This window comes from Ceratotherium simum, chromosome 37 (assembly GCF_057802395.1).
Source record: "Ceratotherium simum simum isolate JZ-2026a chromosome 37, ASM5780239v1, whole genome shotgun sequence".
NCBI classification, from domain to species: Eukaryota; Metazoa; Chordata; class Mammalia; order Perissodactyla; family Rhinocerotidae; genus Ceratotherium; species Ceratotherium simum.
In genome coordinates this window covers 9,245,248-9,262,700 of record NC_141936.1, presented here as the reverse complement: position 1 = coordinate 9,262,700, position 17,453 = coordinate 9,245,248, and the positions used below count along the sequence as shown (strand labels likewise).

General features: G+C 37.6%; 1 protein-coding gene across 5 annotated transcripts in view; it reads left to right on the top strand.

Annotated features, from left to right (window-relative positions):
• Nucleotides 1-17,453, top strand: part of DIS3L2 (DIS3 like 3'-5' exoribonuclease 2) — a 337,343-nt gene that overhangs the window by 92,388 nt on the left and 227,502 nt on the right. For all 5 annotated transcript variants that reach the window (XM_004427679.3, XM_087424689.1, XM_087424686.1 and 2 more), the window contains one exon: nt 7,132-7,366. In XM_004427679.3, the coding sequence (XP_004427736.1) occupies nt 7,132-7,366 (235 nt within the window). The remainder of the gene's footprint in view (nt 1-7,131; nt 7,367-17,453) is intronic.

The following is a 17,453-nucleotide window of genomic DNA, read 5'->3' as shown; positions in this document are numbered from 1 at the left end:
AATTTTATTCATTTGCATTTCTATTTATATTTGCTTCTTATGGTGATAAGTTTCAACTGTGATGAAATAACTGGTGACTCTTTCCTGGTCTCCAGACACAGTGCATTAACAGCGGGCAGTGCAATATCAGGCAGTATCATGTAGACAGGCATCTGAATTTAGCGGCTCTTGCTGCTTGGTGGTTGTTTTACTGTTTTCTTGTAATTTTTTTTAGAATACTTCTTTTATAGCTGATTCAAGTCTTTCTCATTCTCTTCAAAAGAGGAGAAAAGGGAACCAATATTTATTGAGCATGTTTTTTATATGCCAAGCATTTTGGGAGCCTCTGGGAAATATAAAAAATGAATGTGACATAGTTTGCTGTCTGGTAGAAGAGAGAAATATGCAAACAAATAAATGAACATGACCTGGTCAAGAAACCTTGTAACAAAAGAATAGTTAAGGAATAGTAGTGGAACAAAGGAAGGAAGCAGAACATTTCTTTTTCTTTTTTAAAGATGTTCGCCGTGCTCTTTATTTTATTTTATTATTATTAATTCTTTTCTGAAGAGAAGGAGGTTAGTCAGAAAAGCATTCATAGAAGAGCTGGATTTTCTTTTTTTTTTTTGGTAAGGAAGAGTGTCACTGAGCTAACATCCCTGCCAATCTTCCTCTATTTTGTATGTGGGATGCCGCCACAGCCTGGCTTGATGAGTGGTGTGTAGGTCTGGGCGCAGGATCCGAACCCGTGAACCCCAGGCCGCCGAAGCAGAGCACGTGAGCTTAACCACTGTGCCACCGGGCAGTTCCCTGGATCCTGAATTTTGGTTGAGTGTTTGCCCGGCAGACAAAAGATGCAAAGGCATTTCATGCAGTGGATCTTAGTGATGGGGGCTGTATGTGCAGAGCTCACTTTGAATCTGTTTGCAGGAAATCTCCCATAGGAGTGTTCAGGACTAAGAGCACTGGACTTAGAGCCCTAGATCTGTGTGCATGTCCCAGCTCTGTCATTTAGCAGCTGTGGGATTGTGACGTGTGCGAACCTGTTCTTCCCTCTTTGAGACAGAGATAATTATTCTCCTTTGTATCACCCAGGGTCACAGTGTGGATCAAATCAACTAATGCGTGTAAAAGCACAGGGAAGGTTGTGCAATATGAATGTGAAGAGTGAATAATAAAAGCTTTAGTGTTTATTATGATTAATATATTCATAATTATATTTAAATTCTCTCCACTTCACTAACTTCTGTTCCTTGTCGAACTCCCTTTTTTCGAGTCTTTTCTCAGGGCTCTATTCTCAGCTTCTCTTTTTGATTGACACTTGGCCCCGGGACACCTTTGCTTAACTGCCATCCCATTGTGGCTAATTCCCCAGTCTGGATTTCTGTCCCCCAATACACTCTTCCCATCTCCAGACCTACATTTCCAACTGCCATCTTCCTTAACACCTTGGACACCCTGTGTTTTTTTATTTTATTTTATTTTTTTATTTTTTATTATTTTTTATTTTTTATTTTTTTTACACCCTGTGTTTAAAGACTAAATTTGTTTCCCCTCTACAGATTCACTTACTAAGCTCCTACCATGGTCCAGGCACCTGTGCTAAGAGTTTTTCATATGTTATCTCAGTTCCCACAATAATCTTATGATATCGGATGCTCTTGTCCCCATTTTAAAGATAATAAAACTGAGATTCAAAGAGATTAAATAGCTTTCCCAAAGTGGTATAGCTAGTAAGCGGCAGAGCCATGATACAAACCCAATTGTGTTGACTAGAGTTCCTGCTCCTAACCACTTTTCTCTTGCTTCCCTACTTCACTAACTTTACAGTAAAGACCAGACTTGTTAAATTGGCATTCAGGGCTTTTTGTGTCTGCTTTTCCATCCTCCCTTCTCACTTTTACTGTACATTTTCACTATCACTTGCCTTTCCTAAAGGAAATTTGCATTTTCTTATCTCCTTGCTTTTGCATATATGTCTTTTCCCACCTTAGTCTTCTCCTTTTCATGTGTTCTCCTGTCAAAATCCTGAGAGAGACATGGCAGTGTAGTGGAATAAGCCAGAGTGGGAGTCAAGTGGATCTGATTTCTACTTTACCTCACAGTTCTGATCTGTTCTGCATAGGGCTGGACCAGTTTACATTCATAGCAGCAGCATAGTGCTACACATTCGTGCTGACATTTGGTATTGTCAGGATTTTTAGATTTTGCCCATCTCTGGGTTTGTAGTGATATCTCATTGTGGTTTTAATTTGCATTTCTCTGATGACTAATGAGGCTGAGCACCTTTATATCTTTATTGGCTATTTGGTATGTCTAAGCCTTTTCCCCATTTCTCTATTGGATTGTCTGTCTTTCATTGATCTGTAGGAGTTCTTTATATATCCTGGATATGAGCACTTCTATGGCTTATCTTTATGTTATCTTAGGATAAAAGGAAAAATTTAATTTTAATGCAGTTGAATTTATCATTATTTTCTTTTATGGCAGTACTTTTTGTGTATGTTTAAAACGTATTTCCATATATATTTTCTTATGTATTATTTTGTAAAATTCTGCCAGCCTTTTAGATTAGCATCTTCCTTAGCCATTTTCTACTCACATGATTGCACAGTGTCTCTGACTCAGCAAGCGTTCTTGTCTTCGGAGTAGGGGGATTCTGTAAGACATTTTGCCATTCCTTTGTGAACACAGGGCTTATGTTCCCCTTAAAGTGCAGAAGTCATGCTACACCCACCCTCCTTTTCCAAAACGTGTGTCTCCTCCTCTCTTGGGTCTCTGAACTTGAGATTCTGGGCTTAGGCCTCCTCCCTATTTCTTTCAATGCTATGCTTCTCATAGCCTCTCCTCAATTTCATCCTTGATGGTTTTCAGGGTTCTTCCTGGGTACTACTGAAGAGGCCAGATTACTGCTCTCCATCCCCCAAAGCATAAGGATTGCAGCCTGATGGGAGGAAGGAGGTCACCTTTTCCTTTCATCACACATCCACACCACTCTGTTGCCCAATTTTACCTTCCAAAAGGAGACAATAGGTAGATTACAGATCTGTCGTTGGTAAAACTAACTGCAGGGTATATCAGACAAACGTTTCCATGTGTGTGTATGCATGTGTGCATTTGTGTTTAGGGGAGGGGGTTCAAGGAAATTAAATTAAGTATTGTAGTGTGCTCTTTCTTGAGCATTTTTAGGAGCTGCAAGTGACACTCTTATTTTGTATCAGTACTCCCCAGTTGACATCAGCCTGTATTTTCACTGTTTATTTTTATTAGCAGGGTTTATGTGATGCTCATCCTACCCTGTTCATGGAACGGAGACTGAGAGTGAAAAAGTTCCATGTGACCCAGCAGTTTGATTCCCTCCCTAATCCATTTCTCTCCTGTCCTCCAGAGACTAGACTAAATATCCAGGGGAGAAATAATCCCAGTTGCAGCGCGCACTCAGAATAATAAGTGCAGTCAGCTGCCTCACTCTGTCAGGTCTGTGGAGGAAACCAGAGGGATTTTAAAAGTCCCCAGTTAACCCGGTCAGTAATATATCCATTTCCTCAGGTCCTCTTCCTATCACTCTGAGCCCATAGCTCTCCAAAATATTGATCAGTCTGAACTGGTAGCCTTCAGCACCAGACCCTGTACTCTCCTTACTTGTACTTTCTTATAGAGTATTTTCTATCTGTTTGTAAACGTGCATTTTTCTGTGGAGGAAGGGTTTACAGCGTTCATCTGATTCTCAGAGGGATCTGCTAAACTGAATGTTGAGAACCACTGAACTAGACTTTTCAACTTTTTCCAGGTCAATCCCAAAGAAGAAGGCCTCTTACTTTACATATCCAAGGAATATTGGGCTGCCAGTTTCTAACCCATATACTGTTGTGTGTGGACACGGTTCTGAAAGCTGTCTTGCATCCTTAATAGTCTTTTATATTCATTTCTTCATTTTTCTACCCATTTATCCACCTGTTTATTTATCAGTTATTGAGCACGTAGATTGATTGTGCAAGTTGCTGTAGAATATACAGAAATGTATAAGATATAATTGGTGAGCATATAGTCTTAACAGATGAAGTAAGTCATATACATGGATAACACTAATATAGTGAAGAAATTGAGAAGTGCCATAGACGAGATATAGATAAATTGCTTTGGGACTTTAGAGAAGGGAGAAATTACTCTTGCGTGGGGCGGGTAGGGAGGGATGGAGAGGATCTGGGAGGACCATGTGCTGGATTCTGGGTTATAGAAAATCCAAGCCATTTGGACTAGGTCCTGAGAGATGGATAGATTTTAGATATGTGGAGATGTTAGATGCAGTGTGCTATCTCTGGTTCTTTACTCATTCAAATGAGGCATTGAGTACACACTGTGTCAGGCCTACCATGTCACTTCATGGAGTTTATCAGGGAAGATAGACTCTGAAGGGGTCGTTTCCTAGTTAATTGCTATATTAATTAATTCATTCAGCATATATTTGAGTGGCTACTAAATGTTGTTCTCAACTCTTGGAATACAGCAGTGAATAAAATAGCCTTTGTGCTCATGAAACCTACATTCTAGTTGGGAGACAGAAAGTAAATAAGTATATAATGTATTGTCAGATAGTGATAGGTGCAGTGATGAAAAATAAAGCAGGGTAAGAGAATAGAATGATGATGGTGAGGTGGGGCTATTTTAGTTAATGTGATCAGGGAAGGCCTCTCTGAGAGGAGGACATTTGAACAGAGCCCTGAACAAAATGAAGAGAGCGAGCCCTATGAATAGCTGGGCAAAGAGTCTTCCAGATAGAAGGAATAGCAAATGCAAAAACCTCAAGATGGAAGGTTTTAATATTCTAGGAATAGCAAGAAGATCTCTGGGATTGGAGTGTAATTTGCAAAGGAAGAAGTTGTAGAAAATGAGAATGGAAAAATAGATATGGGCCAGATTTGACAAGGCCTTGTGGCATGGAGATAGAAGGATGTTGGAAAGCTGTTGGGAGAATGACGTGGTCTGATTTATGCTTTAAAAGGATCACTCTAGCTGCTTTGTCTGAAATGGAGATCAGGAGACCAGTTATTGCAGTAGTTCAGCAAGCGGAGAAAGGTTGCTTGAATTTGTGTAATAACAGTAGAAATGGCAGGTGTGAAATCAGGACTTATGTGAGAAGGCAATGTTCACAGAGGAGAGCTGGTTTTATAATTGTATATTAATTTAAAGACCTGGCTGTGGCTTCACTCATATGTTCTCATGCAGGAGGGGAATGAATCTTTTTAGGGATTTCTCTGGGTGAACTTGTTTTTTTTTTTTTTTTTTTTTTTTTTTTACTGTCAAAGAAAAGGAGCCTTGTTTGTTTTAAACTTCTTATGGAAATAATGAACAAATGAATAATTAAAAGAATGAATGAATGAATCTCACAAGTGAAAACATGGCAAGAATTGAAAGAAAGTTTCATTAAATATATTCAGAAATTGGGAATCAAGTTTTCAAAGAATCATTAAAAGGCACAATTTTGCTCAGAGAAATTAACCATTGTTTATAAGTTTTTCTCTTGTCACGTTTTCGTGAAGTTAATTTTTTAAAAACTTTGGGAATATATTTTTAAAGTCTGTATTCTGATTGTGAATATCTTTGTAATATTTTATTAGTATTTTCTGGGTGGATGTAATATTAATTGTCTGGGGATGGTTATATTAATTGGAATCTGTGACATTAAAATGTTTTGGGAAGGATTTCTTTTAATAACTTTTTCTGCCTTGTATAAGATGATCTTGCATTAAGCATGATCTTTGTGTGATCTAATTCGAATGTGAATCTGGTTTGTTGAAGGCAGGCACCTATTTTGAAACCTTGAGATTAAACTCAGAAAAATATTAGATGCTCAGATGTAAACACAGAGAAACTGCTAGAGAAGCTCACTCACTCCTTCAGGTCTCTGCTTGAATGTCGCTTCCTCCAGGACGCACCTCCTAATCACCCTACTGGTAAACTAGCCTCACTCCCTCGTAACCAACATATTTTTACTGTGTATGTTTTTACTAGCACTTATCACTATTAGACAGTTTTGATCGTGTACACTTCTGTATCTTTGCCACCTAGAACAGTGCCTGGCACCATGAAAGGTACTCCATAATGATTTGTTGAATGAGTAAATTGTTTACCATCTAGCTCCCCACTAGAACGTAGTCTTCATGAGGGTGCCTGGCATGAGGTTGGCCTTCCAAAATTTGTTTGAAAGAATGAAATGAATGTGCTACCAGTAGTGATCAAATTCATTTTTTACATTTATGTATATACATATGTGATCATGTTTTAATTATATGTTTAAATTGCACGTGGATTTCTCATCCAGAAATAGACTCTTAAAAGCATGTCATGTTCTAAGTAACATCTAGAACCTACAAAATCTGCTGTCTTTTTTGCTAATCTAGATGGGCAGGTTTATGTATAGGGTCACTTTTTTTTCAGTGACTAAATGCCTGGTTTATTTTAATATAATACCCATAGAAACCAAAGAGTACTGTCATAGGACTGTCATGTGACAGATTCATTAAATGGATTAATGTCTAGATTTTTTCTCCTGTTTGCTTCATTCTTTTTTTAATTGAAAATATTTGACATATTGTGTAATGCTTTATTCTTATTGCTAGTGTAAATGTCCATCAGTTGTGTGCTTTCTATACTGATTTTAGGCCTCAAAGTGGAGAATTAAGGGTTTATATTTTCTATGAGAATATTTTATAAACTCTTGTTTGCGCTTAATTTTGCTTTTTCCATTTCATCTTATATTCTTGTGGTGTCATTTGGGAGTGCAGTGACGTATTATGTTGAGTCCTTTTATCATTTCCCAGCATACTAATTGATCCCATGTGATGAACCCTTATGAAGCAGCATAGTGCTTCTGGTATTTAGGGCCTTTGGAGGAGAGGGGATGAAAATGTATATCAGATATGGCATTAATCTTGGGCATCTTGAAGAGCTGAGTGCCAACCTGGCGCTGCTGGATCAATCATCTCCATAAGGTAGTCTGTGCATCTGGAAATTAAGGATCCTTTTTCAAACATTGGTAAGTCTCCAATGCTGTGAGCTTCTGAATGTGCAGTTTTTTCCTTAGGAAAGAAAAATATGCTTTTTCCCTTTCTTCACTCCAGTGATTTAGCAGAACCTTTCTATTTTCTTCAGGTAATTAAACCAGACAGCAATGACAAAGAAACAGAAGGTGCCTATGAATCAGATCTCCCTGAGGAGTTCTGTGGAAGCCATCTCCCACAACAGTCTCTGAAAGGCTATAATGACAGTCCTGATGTCATCATAGAGGCTCAGTTTGATGACAGCGACTCAGAAGATGGACATGGCAACACACAAAATATTGTGGTTGATGGTGTTAAGAAACTCTCAGTTGGTGTTCATGAAAAAGGTGAGTACTAGACTGCTGTCTGACATTTTATTTTAGTAAACTGATTGTTTTAAGTATTGGAATTCTCTCTGTGCTACAGAGTTAATCACACAATACAATTGGTATCGTCCCAATTTCTGACCTGTGGCAGCTTTTAGGAAAGGGGGGTCTTTGTAGGCTTCCGGCTGCTGGTTATGAGGAGGGGATGAAAATGCTGCTGGTGGTTTGTGTAGTCAGTGGTTGCTGTTGTCGTTTCCTAATAGGTTTTGAGTTGTGTTGATAACTAACCTTGAAATTTCCTGTAATGAGCCCACTCCCACCCTGTGATTGATATGAGCAGAATTAAACCCATCTTTAAAATCCTTACAAAAAAGCCCTTCATTTTTCCTTGGATTTTGCTTTAACTCATTACATTTTAAAAGCATTTCTGTCTTTGGTGGTGGAAATGGATCACCTTAAATTTGATAAGTAGATTATTTTTACAAAGTATGGATTCTAAACCTTTGTAAAAGCTAGTTTTATTTTCTCTGATCAAACTCAGCCTTGAGTCCTCTGGATGCAGAAGAAGGCAGTTGCAAACACATGAGCGAGGAGCTGTGACCAAGGGCCTTACTTGACCATGCTCTGGGAAACTTAAGGGAAAGTAGCAGTGGAAATTGGAATATTTCATTGTATAGGTTTCTAAGAGGTTTTAAGTGCAGGGAGTATATTTTCCAGCCAAATTGAGTTTTATGTATACTATTAAACAGAAAAGATTGACCTGGCTAGGCTGACTAGATTATGAGCTTTTTTTTATCAGGAAGAACACTCTGGCACAGTCCCCATGAAAGGCTAGAAGAAATGCCAGAAGATTACTAAAGGAGGATGCTCAGCAGACACCCTGTGACAGGGACTGGTGAGCACACCTCACTGACATCCTGAAGAAAGCTGGAGGTACTTTCAGGAAGTGACTGCATAAGGATCACCCTGTTTCTCTGCTGTTGACGAGGTCGTGACCTGGGCAGTGAGCATTTTCTGAAAGCATGTGTTGCTTTTTGATGCCAGGTACTACTCATGCAGGAGGACTTTCCAATTTTGAAATTCTTTTTGAATGAAGAGCCTACTGCTTTCTCACTGTCCTACCAGGTGGACCGACCTGATGGCATCCAGGTTCCTTTTGTTTTGTGGCCTAGTTAGATAACTAGTGGTTTCACTGTTCAGGGCCCAGCCAGTTTCATTTGGATGTTATTCCTTGAAATTTCATTCTTCTTTATTCATTTAAAAACAGTTGGGTACTGTGATCCTCTTCTGAGCATGTGTATATATTATCATAATGGTGTCAGTACTGTAAGTCATGTCTTTTCTATGAGAAGAGAGGGAAATAACTAGGACCCTAAATAGCCAAATCCTTCATCAAAAGGATCACCAAGGGAGAGAGATACTTGCAGGACAAAGCCAGGCAAAGGAGCACTTTAAAACGTATTGAGTATTTGGCCCAAAACTATTTTGTGGAAACGTAGCTCTGGTGATTGGACTCGGCAGGCCTCAGCAGCCTCTTTTCCCCTGGGCTCCAAGTTGAGGGATAAGATGCCTTGATTTCTCATTAGTGGTTGGTACTAATACAAGGGCAAGGAAATATTGATGGATGGAAGTGATGGCACAACTGATGCCTGGGGCGGATACTAATAATTCACTTTGCCCTTTGTTTGGGAAATTCTGATGCCAGATCTGCTTTAGATTTGTCCTCTATTGTAATTCTTCTCTTTCTGTCTTACAACCAAATATCATTAAGTGCTTTACAAATCCACTGTATGCATGTTTTTTCCTTACTCTTTTTACAGTCTTCCTATCCTACTGTTATTTATGTTGCTTCCTTACTAGCCCTGACTGAGGGAACAGCCTTAATCCTTCTCTCAGTATCTGGTACAAATTTCTTTTTCCTGTTAGCCTTTAAATAGAGAGTTTGTGAAACCACATGGCTGTTTCTCATTTCTTGCCCTCTTGATATTTAGGAAAATTGCAATTTGCTCTTTTAAAAATCATCGTGTTTTTTAGGATATTTCAACTAGCTTCTCTTCTCTGGATAATATAAAATGTGGTTACAGTTAAGATGTCAGTACTTTTTGCACCATTTAAGGTTTTGAAATTTGTTATTGAAACAAACCATAACCTTAAGAACATCATAAACTTTTCCTAAGACATCTAGAAAGTTCTTTGCTTTGTGTTGTAATTGCAAATGGGTTATTAATCCTAGTTCACACTTGTGTTCAAAAGAGTGTTTTTTGTTTATTTTTGTTTTAATATCATGTTTCTATACCCAAAGCAAGTATTACATATTGCATATGTATGCATCGTATGTTTCTGTTTGACCAGGAAACATTCGTATCGTTACGATAACTACCAGTTTCTCTGGTAAGTGAGCAGAGAGCTCCAGCTGTCTGCAGCAAGTGCCTGTTGTTGCATTAAGAGAAAAGTTTCTCTGGGCATCTCAGACCTACACAATAGTTTCTTCTAGGAAGACAGCATGGATCTGCATCATCCTCAGCCCCTGAGAGAGAGTGGGCCAAAGACCTGGGCCCCTTTTGTAGATCCAGTCCCATAGCCTCCCGAGTCTGAGCTTTTACCACTTTCCAGGCATTAATGTTGTTGTCAGCACAGAAGTCTGCCATGTGTGTAGAGACTGGGAACAACCCAGATAAATTTTCTTTGGTATCAAATGTTTGGATAACGGTTGCCTGGTTAGCAAACTCCAGAAGATAAAAATCATCATGGCCAAGTGAACCAGTAGCTCTGTATCTTTCATCATCGGGAATTTTAAGAGCAATTTTGGCCTCTGCATCTTGGTGATCATGACCTAATCAGGTCGTGATGTACATTTCCTGTTCTCTATCCTAGTAGGTCTGCCAGAGATCTTGTTCAATTTTCTGATCTGGAGACAAGCCTCTACCAGTCCCCTGATGACTGAACGTGGGTTTGAATGTAGAGCTGGTGACCCTTTCACTTCTCTCTTCTCTCTCCTGGCCACCTTCAGCTCTTTCCTGAAGGGAGAATCCACATGGAATCCTTGTCAGGTTTGAGTCCATCTATTACTTCTCTTTCTGGTGCCTGCCCAAGTCAACTTAAGGAGTCAGGAAGAGCCCTTTTTTCTCACTTAAGATTCATCTCCTTCCAGTGACAGGCCTGTTCAGTGCCTAAGTTTAAGTTCTCTTTCCTTGGGTAAAAAGTAACTGTGTTTCCCTTTGGCTGAGAAAAGCAGACCTATATGATTATTCTCCTGTAATACTTCGGGGTTACTGAAATCCCAAGAACTCTTTGTCTGGAAACCTTTCTTTCTCGGATCTAAATTTCTTCATTTCATTTTTGCTAATGTTTCCAGATTCTCAGATCAAATCCTCCCAATCCTTTTTGTTTCTCAGCTCTCCACTATGTGTAATATTAGTACAACTAGAAGATAGTCATGTTTGCTTCAGAAATTATATTAAAAATTAGATATATAGCAATTTCCCATCAACCACAATTTTTGGACCATGTTTTGTGCCAATGTTTTAAAATATCATTAAAAAGAAAGTAAAGCCTTGTCCAGACCTATGTTAGAAGGATACAGTGGGAATTTTTGCTTTCCTGTCTTTTAGACTGAGTGGACAAGGCGATCATATCAAGTGTGATTCAGATAGAGATAGATGGTCAGGACCTACAATGTCTAGGACCCAAATCCTATGCTAGACCAGCCATTTTTCCCTGTGAAGTCCCCAAAAGAAATATATGCAGAGAGGATAAAGCAAGGTAGAGGGACAATTCTTTATTAACTGAGGCTTTGACTCAAGTCAGAATGTACTACCACTAGCAGTGCGTGAGGCTTCTTATAGCTTCCATTCCTGCCAACAGTTGGAATTATCCAGCTTTCTAATTTTTGTAGTCTAGAGTAAATTCTGTAAATTTCCTTTTCATATCATTTGCCCTTTGTTCTATCAGGGTTACTGTTCTGTTGTTGATTTGCAGGAATTTCTTATCTATTCTCTATAATAATCCCTTTTCCATTTTAGGCATTACAGATATCTTCTCCCATTCTGTCATTTAGTCATTTGTCTATTAACTTTATCTGTGGTGTCTTTCATTGAACAAAAATCCTTAACTTAAATGTGATGAAATTAATCTTAGGTTTTATGTGTTTCTAAGTTTTTCCCTGTTCCTAGGTCACATAGATACTCTCCCGTGTAATCTTTCGTTAACTCCACAGTTTTACCTTTTGCTGAACTTTATGATGCTGATTATTGATTGAGATTATCATCTGGTTTCTCTCCTCCAAATCTATTTCTGATGTAGAACCATCCTTGAATTCCTAGGATAAATCCTACTTAATCCCGATGTATTACTATTTTTTAAATGCATTATTGGAGTTACTTAGGTAATATTTAGTGTAGGATTTTTGTAACATGTCAATTGGACCTGTCATTTTCTCATCACTATTTGATTTTTAGAATCAAGATTGTATTAGCTTCATGAAATGTCCTGGTCAGTTTTTGACTGTTTCTTATTTTTCCAGAACAGCTTGTATAACACAGGAATTAACTGTTCCTTAAAATTTGGTAGAACTCATTGTAAAATTGTCTGCTCCTGCTATTTTTCGGGAGGGAAGATCTTTGCTCTTTTAATCTCTTTCATACTAATTGGTCTGTTCAAGTTCTCTATTTCTTTTTGTGCCAATTTTGGCATAATTTAATGGGAATTTATCCATTTGAATTTATCAACATATAGAGATTTCTAATACTTATCTATAATTATTTAAAGTATCTCCTCGTGTCTGTGCTTTTGCCTCCTTTTTCATTCTGTATTATAATTATTTGAAGCTTCTCTCTCTTTTCTTGATAACTCTTGCTTGCCAAAGATCTGTCTATCTCGTTAGTCTTTTGAAGGAATATGGTTTTTGGTTATGTTATTTTTCTCTGTTTATTGTTGATGATGATTTTCTGTATATTATTGATATTTGCCCTTATCTTTGTTATTTAATTCCTTATTTTGGAGGTTTGTTTTTTTTTGCCTTTTCCCAACTTCTTGAGTTGAATACTTATTTATTTATTTATGTATGTATGTATGTATGTATTTATTTATTTATTTATTTTGTGAGGAAGATCAGCCCTGAGCTAACATCCATGCTAATCCTCCTCTTTTTGCTAAGGAAGACCGGCTCTGAGCTAACATCTATTGCCAGTCCTCCTCCTTTTTTTCCCCAAAGCCCCAGTAGATAGCTGTATGTCATAGTTGCACCTCCTTCTAGTTGCTGTATATGGGACGCGGCCTCAGCATGGCCGGAGAAGCGGTGCATCGGTGCGCGCCCAGGATCCGAACCCTGGGCTGCCAGTATCGGAGCGCGCGCACTTAACCGCTAAGCCACGGGGCCGGCTTATTATTTTTAACCTTTCTTGTTTCCTTGGAAATGTCTTTAAAGCTATAAATTTCTCTCTAACTACTTCTTCAACTCTATTCCACAGATTTTGAGGTAATAGTATTTTTATTATTAGTCAGTTCTAAATATTTAATTTCCTTTATGATTTCTTCTGTAACTAGATTGGTTATTTATTAAGGCTATTTAATTTCTGGGTTTTTTTTTGTGCTATTCTTTTGATGTCAATATTTAATTTTTTTGTATTATGGTCAAAGAAGAGGGTCTGTAAGTTGTTAATTCTTTATATTTTATTGACGCTTCTTTTATGGTCTATTACATGGTCTTTATTTCTAAATATTCCGTATATGCTTTGAAAGAAAGATGTATGTGTATATATGCAAAAACTTAATGTATAATTATATTGTTGTTCTCTTCATAAGCTGTTTATTATTTCTTGTACTTAATCTGTCAGTTTCTGAGCAGGATGTTTGAAAATATATGTCTATAAATTTTGATTTATTTATTTCGCCTGCAGTCTTGTCAACTGTGGCTTGTTATATTTTGAAGTTGTATTGTTAGGTGCATATGTATATATTAGGATATACCTAGATATATTTTTGTATACATGCATGTGAATGTATTTACACATAATAATCATGATTATTGCTCATAATTGCTCATAATATAATAATCATATTATGATCATTATGATATTTATTGAGCATTTACTATGTACTAGACCCTTTCTAAATACTTTAAAATTAATCCTCATTGTGTTTAATTATTTAATCCTTACAACATATCTATTATCTATGTCAGGAATATTAATCGTCTCTGTCTCAGAGATACTTGTAGTTTTTATTCCCAAAGCACAGAAAACTTACACAGGTGATAAGTACACTTTAGAATCTCCTGGTAGCTTTTTAAAAAAATGTTAATGCCTGGATACCACCCCAGACATTCTGGTTCTAGTTGATATGGTATTTTTAAAAAGCTCTCTAGAGATCCAAGGATTCTACTATGTAGCCAGAATTGAACAGTCCTAGACTTATCCTCTTTACTATTATACTTATCTGTCCTCATAAATAGCAATACACATAGCACAGGTTAAACATGTCATAGTAGCCCAGCTATTGTGGTCAAGGATCATCAGTGGATACTAAAACCGTTGGGTGAAAGGTTGTCAGAAACTAAGATATTCACATGGACTCAAAGTATCATGCCGTAATTGACTCACTACTTAATTATACTGGGCAAAATTTCATTTTATAGTAGACAGATTTGATGGTCACTTCTTTAACCAAGTGGTCAAGCTTAGCATCACTAATAGTGGGACAGTTTGACATTTTGTGTCTGCTGATGGGATGCATTATTACACATCATCATCTGTGAAGTATTCACGCCAAAAATGTTTCACCTGAATCAAGCCTCTAGCCTTCTAGTATACTGGAAATATAGGGGATACTGGAGCACATTAAACAACACTGAGGGAGAACAAATAAGATAAATCCAGTATGTGGGACAATCTATAAGACAACCACATTGTACTCTTCCGGAAAAATCAATGTTATAAAGAACAAAAAACAAGAGGAACTATTCTAGAGGAAGAAGGACCAAAAGAAACATAATTGAAAATGATTTGTGAACTTTGATTAGATTCTGGACTGGGGGAAAAATTGTAGCAACAATTGGGGAAATTTAAATTTAGACTGTATATTAGATGACATTTTGGAATTACTATTAATTTTCTTAGATATTATAACGATATTGAAGATATATAGGAGAATGTCCGTATTCTTAAGAGATGTCCTTATTTTTAGGCGACACTGGATAAAGTGCTTGAGATAAAGCATCTTGATGTCTTTTACTTTTAAATGGGTCAGAAAACAAAACAAAACTGTGTATGTGTATGTGTGTGAGGGTGCATGCAAGAGAAAGCAGATGTAGCAAAAGGTTAACATTTGGTGAATCAATGAGTGTTCATAATATCACTCTTTCAACTTTTTAGTAGATTTAAAAATCTTTAAAATAAAAAATTGGGTGTCCGGCTTGGTGGCGTAGCGGTTAAGTGCCGCCCTCCGCTTTGGCAGCCTGAGGTTCACAGGTTTGGATGCCGGTGCGCACCAACACACTGCTTGTCAAGCCATGCTGTGGCGGCGTCCCATATAAAGTGGAGGAAGATGGGCACAGATGTTAGCCCAGAGCCAATCTTCCTCAGCAAAAGGAGGAGGATTGGCAACAGATGTTAGCTCAGGACTAATCTTCCTCACACGCGCACACACACACAAATTGGGTGAAAAATATCCCGTGTGTTACTGAAAGAAAATTGCTCTATACCATAGGTGTATAGTTCAAGAGCTGGCATTGCTCTTCCCCAGGCTTTGGCTCTGAAGTATTCTAGAGCGTGAAATCATTACTGCTTATAGTTAAAAACTGACATAGGTCTGCTATTTTCAGTTGGGAGTTTTTCCTAGAAATTAATTTTATTAAAAGAATCACAGTTTTATTTCCCATTAAAAATAACTATGTATCACATAAGGTATCAGTAAAGAAAATCTTCTCTAAAATTTTTATAATTATTTAAATAACAATGGATTAAGAGAGATTCTTGGGAAAATTAATGAAGCCTTCAAATATTTTTGCAAAAATTATTGTTTTTATGAATGTACTATAAAAGTTAAACAGAATGAGGCTGTATTATACCAGCATATAATTTTTAAAAATTATACAAAAGCCCTGTTGTTCTAGTTTTTGTTCCACACAGTACATGCTTGCATTGATAACCTAAAATTTGTTAATAAATTTTTATTTTTATAAAATAAAATTTATTTTTCCCACTATGATGTATAAAATTTAGTTCCTACTTTAAAGTGAGTTTATTTTATGAGCCTTTATCTAGGGTAACTTATCCTCAGATATCCTATATTTTCTGCCTCTTTGACCTGGCGCAGAGCAGGCATTCAGCTAGTGGTGGCCTGGGGCAGTGGAAAGAGCAGTGGACTTGGGAGTAAGGTGAGAAGGTTGGCGTCCCTACTCTGCTTCTGAAATGAGGGAGTTGGGCAAAATTAACGTCAGAAGTTCCTTCTAGCTAACAAGTTCTGACAGAATATATTTTTGGTAATGTTAAGGATTTAATCAGAGCGGCTGTGATGAATCCGTGGACAGAAATGGTTTGGGGTTCCATTGGCGCCTGCTCTGTCTCTTAAAACCATCACAGCCTGTGCCACTTACCTTTGCCGTTTGTTTATTCATTCACTCAGCATTTATGCAGTGATTATGATGCTCCCGATGCTATGCTGGGCCCAGGCCTTACAGAATTGAAGCATGCATGCATGCATCCATCCATTCACCTGTCTAATGTATTTTTACCAAGTGCCTGCCAAGTGCCAGGTACCTTGTGTAGCCCTCTGTCCCCAGTGCCTGGGGCTCTCTTCAAGAGGTACCTCCCTGCAGATGCCTACTGCTCCTCTCCCGGCTCCCTCTTTCTCCCACAGCTGACCCCAGAGCTTCTTTGTTTGGCTGTGGAAAGCTTAATGCTGATTACAATAATTTATATGAATTGCTTGCCATTTATGTCTTTTCGCCTCACGGCACAGTGACCACTGCTATTGTCTCTATATCAGATAATCTCTGTTTTGAGTTTTCATTAAAGCATTTACACCCAGGTCACTTTTGCTGCATTGCTCACAGAGCACAGCAGCTTCAGGGGCTCTGGCCTTACTGCCCCCCTGTTCTCCTCTTGTCCTGTACTTGGAGTGTATGAGCTGCAGAAACGAAGTGCTGGGTAAGCCCCCACATTCTGCAAGCAGGTATGATTTGAGAGTCAGAAACACTACAGAGCATGAAAGATATGATTGCAGCTTATTTGGAAGTTTTTTGTGGTGCATCCTTGCTGTGGACATGAACACGTTCATGAAATTGGGTACTCTTCAGCTTCTATTTTGTGATGTGTAATGTCTTTTAAGTTTAAAGCAGCCCCTTTTTCTTTCTTAGCAGTTTCTTCTCTTTTCCTTTATTAGCAATATCACTGAGAATATTAAACATTCTTGTGGAAATTCAAACATTTTCATTGTAAACTCTAAAGAAGCAAATAACTTTGTTTAAACTAGTGAGTCTCAAGTTATTTGGTCTCAGGACACCTCTACACTCTTAAAAATTATTGAAGACCCCAAAGTGCTTTTGTGTATGTAGGTTATATCTGTCAATATTTCTATATTTGAAATTAAAACTAAGAAAGCTTTAAAATATTATTACAAAATAAGTGTACTTACTTCTAGTTGTGTTTCTGTGTATGTTTAAAGAAAACTCCAGATTTCAAAATAATGATTTATTGGGCATTAATGAGGTTGAGATTATAGTAAATAGAACCACAGTTGAAATACTCAGGAAAAAATAGAATTAACCTCTAAAATATACTTGTTTATACTTTAAAGCTAATATCTTAGAAAATTCCAGAAAACACAAGAATAGATAAACATAGATTTTGGTAGTCATTAGAATAGGAGTTAGCAAAGCTTTTGTGTAAAGGGCCAGGTAGTAAATATTTCTAGCATTGTGGGCCACAAAGAGACAGACTTCTCTGTCACAACTACTCAACTCTGTTTTTGTAGCCTGAAAGCAGCTGTAGAGAATGTGTAAATGAATGGACGTGGCTGGGTTTGGCCTGCTGGCCAGTTTAGTTTGCTGAACCCTACTTTATACGCATGAGAGAATGAAAGTGAAAAGAATAAAAGATGTCTTAATGTT